General features: G+C 41.3%; 1 protein-coding gene across 1 annotated transcript; it reads left to right on the top strand.

Moving 5' to 3' along the window:
- The first annotated feature begins 8,371 nt into the window (after positions 1-8,371).
- Positions 8,372-12,801, top strand: zgc:100920 (uncharacterized protein LOC445241 homolog). The gene is made up of 6 exons (XM_034537539.1): positions 8,372-8,425; positions 9,510-9,647; positions 10,716-10,796; positions 11,565-11,762; positions 12,498-12,558; positions 12,746-12,801. The coding sequence occupies exons 1-6, from the start codon at positions 8,372-8,374 to the stop codon at positions 12,799-12,801; spliced, it is 588 nt and encodes a 195-aa protein (XP_034393430.1).
- The last annotated feature ends 121 nt before the right edge of the window (positions 12,802-12,922 follow it).

The following is a 12,922-nucleotide window of genomic DNA, read 5'->3' as shown; positions in this document are numbered from 1 at the left end:
CATTGTTGTTTTTTTGTTTTTTTCCCCGGATAATTTTATCTTGAGCACTGCAGTAGAGAGATCTGTGAAAGTTAGTGAGGCCTAATACAAATTCAAGCAAGCCGAGCATGAAATTGCTCGTATAATCTACTCCGTTCTTGCCTCTTCTTCCTAAAATCGTATTCATGACCTTCATTTGGCTAAACTTAATTGGAAAGTGGGCATTTTCTGTCTAAAAATGTGTAAGTCACTGATTATAAAAAAGAAAGATGCAAGTGTCTTTTCAGAAGTGTTCATCCCTACAGTATGTTTTGTACACCATCTTTCACAACAGTAAAATCTGTCCATCTGTCACGCCAATATATTCAGCACATCTATCCGAGATGTGCTCTATGCCCAACAGATTTGCCTGCTCAATCTGGCACACGTCTGACCAAATGTTTTTAATTTTCTAAAACAGTCATTTTCTCAAATTCTTTACCTCCCCCAAAATGTGGCATGTATCCTTCTCTCACTAAGAATCTCCAGCCATGATAACGGCTCTGCGAAGCTTTACTTTTAAACAAATAAGTGCTTTGTTTGGAAGATGACGGAAGATGACAGTGCTTGCAATTTATTTTTTTATTCCATTAATTATTTACTTATCTCAAGACAAGAAACTTTGTTTTCCAAATTAACGAGATAACCAACCCGCACGAGAACACGAAAGGTCGTTTCTTATTATTACTTTTGAAAAATGTTTTATCACAGATCAGGAGAGCAATGCCAGCACGCATAGCCCGGCTGTAGATGAATAGTTTGTAGTACTTATGTTGAGGCATGAATTACACATTTACTGTATGCCTCGACTAAATGTTTAGTCATAAATCTCTGCCCAACAGTCAGGATCTTGAAGACTGAAAACAGTGATCAAATGAACAAGACACTCATTTTCGCGTTCTCCATACTTATCCTGTGATTTCGAGAAAACAAAAAGTAATTTTCTCGTGAGAAATTATCTCGTGATTTGGGGATAACGGCATTAAAGAAATTAGCGCAAGCATGGCCGTTCTCTGCTTCTGTAGCTTTGAGCTAAATGCTAACATCGGTTTAAGTAGGCAGCAATCTCCAGATCTGAAAGGTGAATGATACCTGCATTCTTTCTAATGGCCACCTGGGGGCGACTCCTGTGGTTGCAAAAAGAAGTCTGATTGTATAGAAGTCTATGACAAAATTACCCTTCTTCTCACTTGATTTATTACGCCAGCTTATCGTCTCAGTCGCTAGTTTCAAGTATTCTTCAAATTATGGTCCCATTTTAAGTAAAATAGGAAATAAACCAGGATATGCTTTCGGTAGTAACTACCTTGTGATTGACAGGTAGCTACCACAGTGTTAGGTGCCACTGGCAGTTTTCCGTATTTTCGTCTTATAACCTAACCCTTTCACGGTGTATTTTCACTTCATGAAAGTGAATTGTAATCGTTTTGGTCGCCTAAAATGTCTAATTCAGCATTCGGTTGTAGCTCCACCCTTTTTGTTACACTAAAATGATGCTAATTGGATTATTGCACCCTTTTGTTTTATCCACATATTCCTTGAGTCCACTCAGGTCTGCTGATTTAGGCCACACCCATTCCCACCTTGTCGGAGGGGCACGTCGATGTCTGTCATGACATACAGACTTTACAGTTGTTGAGCTTCTTTTTGTTGTGTCGTTTTTTTGTTGTGCCTCTGTGTTTTTGTGTCTCTTTGTAATTGGTTGTTCTTTACGTAGATATTTTTTATCTGTGGTTGTTTTGGATCCTTTTTTTTCGTCATTTGGCATTTATTTATTTTCTTTTTATGTCTCTTTGGAATCATATGTGGTTATTTTGTCTCTCTTCATGCGAATCCCAATACTCTTTAAATGCATCCATGTTTCCCTCACACTCTCTCTATGCATCCCTGGTGGGGGCGACACAAGGAAGACTTGGGATGCACCCTTTGAGTTGTGTTTTGTAGGTGTCAGGGCCCCCCAGTCCCCACCAATCCACCCATGTTCTGTTGTATATCGCCCTCCTCGTTGGTTAGGGATACGGGTTGGTTCAGGTTTAGGGGGAAACAAACTGTATTTTCCCGAATTAATGCAAAATTAGGCATTATCAAGAAACAAAAAAAGATTGAAAAAATACTTCTTATCTCGTGCATGTTAGTGCACGTGAGCGTGTCCCACTGTCTAGCTAACGGCTGCTGCTCGAATATAGCGGTGACAGCTGATACCGGCGTACCACCCGACTCACGGTTCCTCTTCAGGTAAACGCTGTTAGCTCTGTTACCGTAATTTTAACAGTTAGCGCTGTTAGTGCCGTTAGCTGTGAGCTGCTGTCTCAGCCGTCGCCCTGTTGAGAGGCAATAAATATGCTCCCAATCTCGTATTTTGCACCTTTTTAAAACAGCTCACTAGAGGGTCTGTAATATCAGTGGCCTGCTGTTAGGATGATCTGCGCTGTCTCTATTTCAGTGATGAAGTTGTCCATGTGGAATTCTTTCCCTTTTTGTCTGTGTGTGAATGTTTCTTCTTTTCTGTGGGAGTATTCTTTATATCAGCTGAGAACCGACAGGACTTTATAAGGCTCTGCATGGTGGATGTTTTGCAGACTTCGGGGTAATTTGCATTTCTTTGAGGAGATCCAGCCACGAACCCAACCGTTCACAGCATGAAATCCAATTTGCACCACATTTCAAACACAGACGTCTTTGTGGTTATTTGCACGCTGCTGGTAGTTTGCTTTGTAAGTTCAGGGTGCCTTGACCAGAAACAAATGATTTGTTTTCATGATTCAAATTAACCTCAAGTTACTTGGCTATTAATATGTTCTAAGTCATATTTTCCAATGCTGGATATCCAACATAAGTAGGCCTACTTCTTTGAGCATGTCTTAAGAGAATGATTACAGCAGCAAACGTGTTTTCCCAGCACGTCTGTGGAACTATTTTGGGATTTTTAAACAACAGCCAGCCAATGTGTCAAAGATGTGATAGGCCTATACTGAAATGCCTCCAATTCATCCACCAGTGCTTCACCTTCAACACAACACTTCCTGATTGAAAAGCTTCCAGAGTGAGTAGTCTGAAATATGATGTGGGATTTAAGGAACGATGTGCACCTTGGAGACAATGCTCATTTAATTCGCAGCTGCAACAATGTCAGCATAATTATATCTGTGCTGATTTGACAACAGAGCCGAGGAGTAGAGATGGAGAGGGTAATGAGAGAGAAGAAAGGGGAAAGGTGTAGTTGAGGAGGATAACAAAAGAGAGAGAGGAGGGGAGGAATGCGTGGGAGTCCTGTGGCAGGTGTTTGAAGACGCTGAAAGCAGATGATGAGAGGAGGCTGTCACATTTCCTAACAAGGTTCCCCGGCCTTCCTTCCTCTTCCCCATCTCATTGAGTGTGTCCACACCTCCCCACCCATTCTTCTCTCCCTGTATCTCCCAGCCTCCGCCTACGGTGATCAGCCGGAGTGACGCCTCAGCACTGCAGTGTAATCTCTGGCCCTCGAGCTGCCTCACATGAGCCAACCAATTGGACTCAGAGCAGGAGCAAGAAACGGCCCTCCCTCGGCTGATTCTTCTGCTAAACAAAGCCCCCTCATCGACAGCCACATACTGATTTTTTGTTGATAGACTGAAAACTTAAAGGTGCAGTGTGTAGGATTTGTCCATTCTGGGCTACTGTAGAAACATGGCGGTTGTTTGTTTAAGTCATTTTTCAAGTTAAGTTGCTGCGTCTCTGCAGCTAACTTTCACCACTGATTAATCTGGTGTCTATTTGTAAAATTAATTGATTAATTGTTTGTTTATAAAAAAATTAGACATCTTGTTATTGCTTGTTTTTTTTTCCAACCAACAGTCCAAACCCCAAATATATTCAGTTTGTAAAGATATCAAACAGAGAAAAGCAGAAATCCATTCATTGGAGAAGATGGAAAAAACAAGATTCATTTCATTATTAATAAATTATCAGAATAGCTGCCAATTAATTTTCTTTTGATCGTCCTGCTTCTCAAATGTAAGAATGTGCTACGTTGCCGTGTCTTTTATCATAATAAATCAATTCTCTCTCGATGTTTTGAAGACATCGGCTTAGTTTTCCGGTAAACATGATGTTCTTTAATGCCTAATAGACTATTAAACACTATTAATTGATTAATCAAGAAAATAATTGTTAGTTGTGGTCTGAATGAATGAACATATCACCTGTTGACTTGGATAATCTCAACAATTATATGTTTTAGTCAAATTTAACCAAAATAATTATACAGAATTTTGTCCTTTTTTAAACAGAATCCAACTCCCTCAAACAATAAAAATAATGTTTATGGTTTTGGCTTACAGCACAAAAGTCGACCAGGATTTCTGTTGTAATCCTCATTAAATGCATTTTTAGGAACATATTTAGCAATAACAATAAATTACTACAATAAATACCAATAGGCTTTTACATTTTCTAGGAAAATGCACTGCATTAACATGTGTGTTCATTATTAATAATACTTCTTTTAAGCTCAGCCAGCCAGCAGTGGCCTCTCTGTCGAATCTGCTCAGGTTTTGATAAACCACCTGGGAGTTCAAACCTAACCCTCTGTGTGACACAAATAACAGCAGTGTGTGAGAGAGAGAGAGAGGGAGAGAGGGAGAGGGGGAGAGGGGGAGAGAGAGGCAGGAGGGGGGGGGGGGGGGGGGGGGGGGGGGGGGGGGGGGGGGGGGGGGGGGGGGGGGGGGGGGGGGGGGGCTGCTATTGTGTGAGAATGTGAATTAGGTCAAATGTTTGCTTGCAAAAACGATTAAGCATGCCCCTGTGAGGAGGAAAGCTGAGGCTCTGTCTTTATCTGCGCAACGCTGCTTCTGATGCAAACACCGTCTGACGTTATTCACAGCAAATTAAAGAATACATTATTATGATCACATGATTCACATCCGTTCCAGGAGCTATGAAACAGATGCTGAAAGTTAAAAAGGGAAATCATCCTCATTATGTCGTGTGCATGTATTTAGTCAAATCCTAGGTGCGTGCGTGCGTGTGTGCGTGTGCGTGTGTGTGTGTGTGCGTGTGTGTGTGTGTGTGTAGGTTGCACGTATATGTGGCTCATGATGGCAGCCACTCAGCAGCATTAGTCACGCTGGGTGACGGTTCGGCGGCCCGGCTCGCCGCGCCTCTTGGCTCCGACACCTCAAACTGCAGCGATGCCGGTGACAACAGGTTAGAAAGCACGACTCAAGAACGATGCCGGCTCTCAGACAGAAACCCATGCAGGATGTTAAGTGTTGGGGGGGTGCCCGTGCAGGTGGAGGCAATGGGCGGTCACAGAAACAGAGGATTTTCAGGATGATGCAGTGGGCTTTTTGTCATTGTTTCATTCCGCCTGCCAGATGTGGTTTTTTTTTCTCTCTTTCTCTCTCCTCATTTTCTTCTCCTCTAATCATCAAAGGGTTTACGATTCATTTGCAGATCAAAGTGTGGATGGTAAAGGGTGTTGTGTCCCCGAGGTCAGCTGGCAACTTACACGACAAAGACAGTGCCCCACACCCCCCTCCTATGTATGAGTAAGGGAGAGGAGGGGAGGGCGGTAGAAGGAAAGGGGGCTGCAAAGGTCTAACGTTAATTATCTTTATGCTTCACAGTTGGCAGGGATATCACACTTGGGGGGGGGGGGGGGGGAATGATCGGAGGCTTCCCCCGCCTTCCTCTCATCAAATCGCAATCAAGTTCTCTGATGAATCCGTTAATGTGAGGCTTAAACCCATAAAAACGACAATGCAGTAAGGCTGAGGTGGGCGCACACGTGTCTGTGTTAAAAGCATGACCGGGGGGAGAGACAGGCAGGGCGGACACAAAGAGGAGAAGACTAAAACAGGCAAAGCGGTGAGTTACAAGTCCTGGATAAATAAAGGATGCTGTGTACCAACTGTGTCTGCAGCTTATCGAGATGAATCTATAGGCACATATGAATAGCCCCCCCCCCCCCCCCCCCCCCCTCCCCTCCTTCCCATCTCCCTCCAGCCTGTCACATAGCCACGGGCACAGAGCATTGCGCTATAGAATCCCCTGTACTCACTCAGCTCGGAGATGTTGGGAGGCGCAGCATCAACCCTGCATCTCTTCCTTCAGTCCCTGCTTCCCCTCGGAGTCGCTCCCCGCGAGCATGATCAATCAAAGGCGATAACTCGGGCTTCAGAAAGCAGGAATGCAGCATATTGCACGTGCCATCCTTTGAGCGCCCGCTGACCCGCTTGTGCGCCCCGTCCGCGCGCCTCTCTGCTCCCCAGCCAGAAGGGAGGCTGGGAAGTGTGTAACCTGCCGATGTGCGCTGCTGCTGCTGCTGCTGCGGCTGCTGCTGCTGCTGCGGCCGCCGTATCTCCACTATGATCCCCGGGTTTTTTCTCCTCCACGGTCCCTCAAGCCCCTTCCATCTGTACTCGCATCCCCTCGGCTCAGCTACTGTGCTTCCATGTGACAGGCAGACCTGGAGACCCCCCCAATTTTGAATTTGTCTTTTGATTATAGCGTCATCTCCCGGAAGGACGCGGAAGTGCGGGTGCATAGCTGCGTCCAATGAGCTGAGGATACGGTTCAGGATGGACGCTTCGGTCCCTGCTAAAGGTGCACGAGGCTCTGGTTAAATTCAGAGATCTCTTGGTATATGTTCAATTTGGATTAACGAACTTAATTTCAACGCCAGGTCCGTCTTTTGCACAACGAGTTTAGATTTACCTGTTGAAGTTCTTCTGATTAGTGTTTTGAATGCTTGTTTTACTTTAATGTGAATTCCAAATTACATAGTTTGATGCATGAGACCATGAATCATAAACACTGACTTTAAACCCGAAGAGCGAGTTGAAGAAAGCAGCACAACAACAGGTGAAAGAAACTGTTGGATGCAACCTCTTCAATTATATGAACAACATTGTATCAGAGATCTTCATGTGACCCCTAAGAGCCACCGGCACTAATAACCCAGTGGCACTTTCTATTTTAATAAATGTTATTCTAGACACTTATTCTAATAACATAATGTACGACTGGTTGTATTGTCTAGATAAACCTAAGTGGTGTAACATATATAATAGTAATGTAATGTAACCAAGCCACTCTCACACACCTCTGAAGCCATCACACCTCCACCGCTCTCTACCGCCACGTACTGGCGGCAACCTGACATTGCAGGAGTGCAACCGCCTATCACAGTGCAGCAGACGGTGTTGCTGTATGAGGGTCAATCCATGCCACAATGGGAGCGAACCAGGAGAATCCTACAGGACGGGTCTTTAGAAGAAGAGAAACGGTGTCACACATGACTTGTCTGCCAGGAACAAAAGAGGATACAGGAAGTCAGCTCGGTTTATTACCACGACCAACATCCTTCACTTCGCTGTAACATAGGTTTTTATTTCCTGGCAATTATTTCTTAACTAATTGTTTAGTTCATAAAATGTCAGAAAAGAGGAGCGCGTTGTCTTCGAATAACATGTTTTCTTTGACCAAAAGTTCAAAACTCAAACACATTTGTTTGCATTCATGTAAAAGAAGAAAATAATCTAGAACCAGATACTTTTTGGTACATCATAATTGTTACATATTTAATTTCTGTTGCTCTACTACACATTTTTTTCAGATCGGTTTATATCACCTTTTTAGGGAGTCATGAACTGCACAAAATCACCTAAATCGTCTATTCAGCAGGTTTTTTTTTAGTTTACGTATATAAAATCCATATTGACATCGTAAGATATGTATATGTAGTGTGTGACTTATTTGTCTCTGAATAGATGAACAATGTGTGATGTGGAACTTGTTACGATCTTCAAATTAATATATGAAACAAAACATAAATGTCATATATCTATCATGTTTGAAGTTTAGCTTTTTTTACTCACGTCTTTCATTACAATCTCCTCTTCTGCAGTGGTAAGGGCACCAGACTTGAGAATTAGCACCAACTGTTTGTGTTGATTTCAGATTTCTAATATTCACATAAAGTGCGTTAACGGAGGACAGTGCAAATTAATTAATTACATTGTTTTATTTTCATTAATTTAATGTAATGTTGTTTCTACAGACAGTGTTTGTGCATTTTTAAAAAAGGCCCACAGCATCAAAGCTAAGTTGTCCTGCGGGGTTCCCCCCCCTCTATCGCGGCATTAATCGCCTCTCATACTCGCCCCTCCCCCTTAGTCCACACACAGAGACAGCCTCCGTGTTTTCCTCATCAGGTAAAGTGCGCTGTACATTTCCCCGCACGTCTGGATATTTGGCGCTCGTGTTTGAGCAATTTTTGAAAATCCAGTCACTTTACTGTTGTTATCCACCTCTGCCTCTTCATCACCATCATCATCCTCCTCCTCATCCCCCTCCTCACCAGGAGAGGAAGATGGGCTGCTGCTCGGCACGATGCATGCTGATCCTCCTGTGTTGTCTGCAGTTGGTAAGATGTTTTTTTCTGTCATGATGCATAAACACATGTGCTTACTCTCCTTTCGCTCTGGTGATTCTTTACAACTTATACTCATGAAAACCACCAAATTCCTGCTACATTTATCATGAGATAAAAAGCTGAAAGACTTTGTGTTCATTATAAAAGTATAATTTGTTGGTGCTTTGACGCGTTTTATATCTTTTTTTTGGACCATATTTAATATTTAATATTCCACTAAGGCTACACAATGTTATTTCCTATTTAAATACCCGTTAAGCACATTATTTGGTGTTGTATTTGATGACCTTCCATTCACATTGTCATTATTCATTCATGTTTCTGCACCAACTGCAAACTCAAATGAAACACAAGTCAGAGGTTCCAGCCTCTAAACAGCTGCAATTTGCAGGTTTTCTTGGTGTTCTGTTGAATTACACTGAATATATTTTGGTTTCAGACTGTTGCTCAAGCAAAACAAGCAATTTGAAGACGTCACCTTGGGCTCTGTATGATTTTAACAAGCATTTTTCATTACTTTTTTTCCCCCATGTTATCGAACATGGCAGCTACAGCTCTATTACACGTTGAATTGTGTGATCCGTGTTAATATTAAGGTTGTTGTAGTTGGAGGAGCTTGTGAAAAGCAGCACACCACTACAACCACCACAATGAGGGGCTGGACCCACTTTGTCCTGCTCCTCTCGGTTTCCCACCCTGCCCCCCTTCATGACTCACATGGGGCTCGGCCTCAGAGGGACATAATACTTTAGCTCTGTCTTTGTCCCCTACGGCTCGGTTGCCTTGACAACTCATACAAATCCAAAACCCAACCTTGTGGGACACACAAGCAAGAGATTCAAGTCAGGTCAATTATATTTATATAGAGCCCAATATCACAGATCATTTCAGGGATCTTTATTCTACAGCTACGACACCACAGACCCTCTCGGAGAAGGAAAAACTCCCTAAAATTCCATTTAAGGGAGGAAAAAAAACATGCCAGAGCAGCATAGTCGCTCACCTGGTGTGACAAAAGGGAATGTTTTTTATAAGTCATCATGTCTCTAAACTCTGCTCCTGTTGACCCCTCCAGATAACTGCGCTGGAGAGGCAGGTGTTTGACTTCCTTGGCTACCAGTGGGCTCCCATCATGATCAACTTCTTCCACATCATCACGGTCATCCTGGGCCTGTTTGGTGTCATCCAGTACAGATCACGCTATGTGGTTATGGTGAGGCAACTGTCTGATTTTATATTGGAGCTTACAAAAAAAACATTTGTGTTAAAGCGTTGAATACCAAATGTTGGTTTTATGGTGACCATTTATTTATTTTTGTTGGCTTATTAGAGTAATTTAACCTTTTGGGAAACACTTATTTGCTTTATTGGATGAAATAATGTATACCTCTGTTATGTCTGTACAATGATTATGAAGCTACAGCCAGCAGCCGGTTAGCTTGTCTTAGCATAAAGACTAGAAAAAGCTAGTCTGGTTACAAAATCTGCCCTCTGAAACCTCTAAAGATAACAAATTAACACGTTACTCCTCCAGGCTAAAAATATATTGCGCATATTCCCCATGTAAAACTACAAATGGATGTATTTACACAACAGTTTCTGTACAGATTAAACAAACACGATTATAACATGTTAATTAGTGAGCTTTGGCGGTGCAGAGTGTGTTACCTTTTATCAGAGCCAGGCTGTTTCCCCCTATTTGCAGTGTTTATGCTAAGCTATTTGACACATGAGAGGTATCGATCTTCTCATCTAGCTCTCTCTAACTGCAGTGATATGCAGTAAACAAGCGTATTGTTGATTGGATATTTGAGATGTGTGTATGTGTCTGTTTGCACGAGAGCAGTGCATGTTAATGACAATGTGAGTGTGTCGTACTACAAAAAGAAACAAGAACGATAACAATAGCAACAATAGTTTATACCATCACCCTCAGGTTGGCCCGATCTGGTTTTTCAAAAGAAAAAAACACATATTTTCTTTTTTTCCAGACTCATGAGTCCATAAAGCAACAAACACAAATACAACAACAATATATAAAATACAATACAGGGACACAGGTAGAATTACAGCAGTTAAATATATATAGTTTTGTGTAACATAAATATTAGTCTGTCTTTAATTGTCTTTACTCATTGTATGCCTCAGAGTATCTTAACACACTTCTGTCATTCAGAATCAGGACATTTGTAAAAAAAAAAGAGGAGAAAACCTGAGCTGCACATTGACCACGTTGCAGAATGGTGAGTTTTATTAATTTTCCATGTTTTCGTGTCCTCAGTACCTGCTGTGGACGTTGTTGTGGGTCAGCTGGAATGTCTTTGTCAGCTGTCTCTACTTGGATCTGGGAGGCCTTTCAAAGGTAAGTCTAATGTTCACATACGTGTCATAATTAGAGACCCACGCAGCCTCAGCTCCTAAATACCGTGTTCAGCTCTTCTCATGTTTCAGGACCTGCAGTCACATGATCAACACTCATTTTACACATTGTTTCTGTTGACAGTAGCTGTTTATGTCTCCTCTCTGCATTGTAAAATGTATTGATTTATTTGGTCTTTATTGATTGTGATGACAATATTATTAACAGTAAAAGTGGTGGCAGTTGTACCTTGTATTGAAAGTAAAAATAATGAACTGGTTATTTAATAAATTGACAGAAATGTATTTATAATATATATATTTATATATTAAATTTGTTTCATCAGTTACATAATTTTCTTTTCCCATCTCCACTTTGAACTATTTTTATAAGACATAATGTTGAAAGACTTGAGAGGAACACCAGAGCCTTCAGAAAAGAGCTGAAGCCTTGTTTTTAATTATAATTACATCTTAAGATAATTTCTCTGTATACATACAACACAATTTGAATTAAATCTATTATCACATGTTTTTTTTACGTATTAAGGATTTTTATTATTGCTGTATATTCTCCGGCCTGCAGCTCTGCTATTTTAAAATAAAATGAAAAATGAATAGCTTCATCGAGAATGCAAATAATTGTTTGTAGTGGCATCTCTTTTTTTTAAAGTGGGATTTTACACTTTCTACTGATAAAGCAGAATATCTTCAAGAGCCTGAGAGCTGAAAAGTTGCCTTCACGTCTCTTCTGCCTGCTTGGTCTCTGCAGGACAGTGACATCCTCTCCCTGGGAGTATCGTCGCATCGCTCGTGGTGGAAGGACAACGGGCCGGGGTGTGAGATCGAGGGCCTTCCCTCCGCCGGGTGGCAGAACCAGCAGAACCCCGAGCTGACCACAGTGCCGAGCTGCTGGCTGCAATACCAGTACATCGAAATCCTGCACTGCATCATCCAGCTGTTCGTATCAGTGAGTCTCTGCCGCTGACATAAGAAACTCATTCATTATTCAGTATTATTATGCAGTATTTAAACAGGGGAAATGTCAACAGAATTACTCTATGATGCTTTGAAACTTTTAATTGAAAGCATATATAACATTTAATATTCTTCTAATATCAGTAAATATGCACAGACAGAAATGGACTGTTGCCTGGCAACAGCAACTCTAAATTGGAAAACCTTAAAAATGGCAGCACGTCGTCACACTGGCATCTGGTTGCTGAGCTTCTCTGCCTCTAGTTTCTGTTATCATGTACATTTAATTTAAAGAGTGACAGTGTGTCTTCTACAGCAACTGTATGAAGCAGCTTGCCATCAGATCAACAGACACACACACACACACAGGCCTACACGCTGCAGGAGAAGTACCATTTATCATTAAAAAAATAAAAACATTCAAAAGTGCTACGCGTAAAAAGCAATATGTGGAATTGATCATGAATAAATATAAATATATAAACCACAATCTGAAATCCAAGAAATCTTGTGACACTTAGATTATGTCACTGCACAGCAGACGCAATTGGCACAAGTGTTAATTTCAAAAATGTTTTCTGTGAAATGTTATCACCACCAAGAGAGTGTTTCTAAATCATGAATAATGCTTTTGAAATGTAAAAGAAAATGAATTGAGGATGATTTGAAAACTCTCTTTTCACACTGTGATTCACTTGTATACACGTTTGTGTTAATTCCCATACAGCTCCCAGGATTTGTTTATGCCTGCTACATCGTCAGCACGTTCTCAGATGAAGAAGACAGCTGTAAGTATGCTCCTGAGAGACACCATGGATAGCATTTCAGCAAATATGATCCATATCCATTTAAAGTATTTTATACAGTATAAAGAAAATGCACAACCTTGCCATCCCATTTAGTTTTTGTTTGTTGTCTTTTACACTGGTTGATTTGCTTTGTATCATTTATGTTTGTTTTTATTTCTCATTTTAGTTAATTTCATGGGTGACTTTTATCATCCATCCAAACCCTCTCATTTGCTCTTCTAGTGTAAACGCCTGCAGGTAGGTTTAGTGGCATTATTGTCATTGGCTCTTAAGTTCCACCCATTATTATCTATGTCATTGTCCATCATATTTGTTTAACATCTAATACACAATGTATTTTTCT

Source organism: Cyclopterus lumpus, chromosome 7 (genome assembly GCF_009769545.1).
Source record: "Cyclopterus lumpus isolate fCycLum1 chromosome 7, fCycLum1.pri, whole genome shotgun sequence".
Lineage (NCBI taxonomy): Eukaryota > Metazoa > Chordata > Actinopteri > Perciformes > Cyclopteridae > Cyclopterus > Cyclopterus lumpus.
This window is presented reverse-complemented; position numbering and strand designations above follow the sequence as displayed.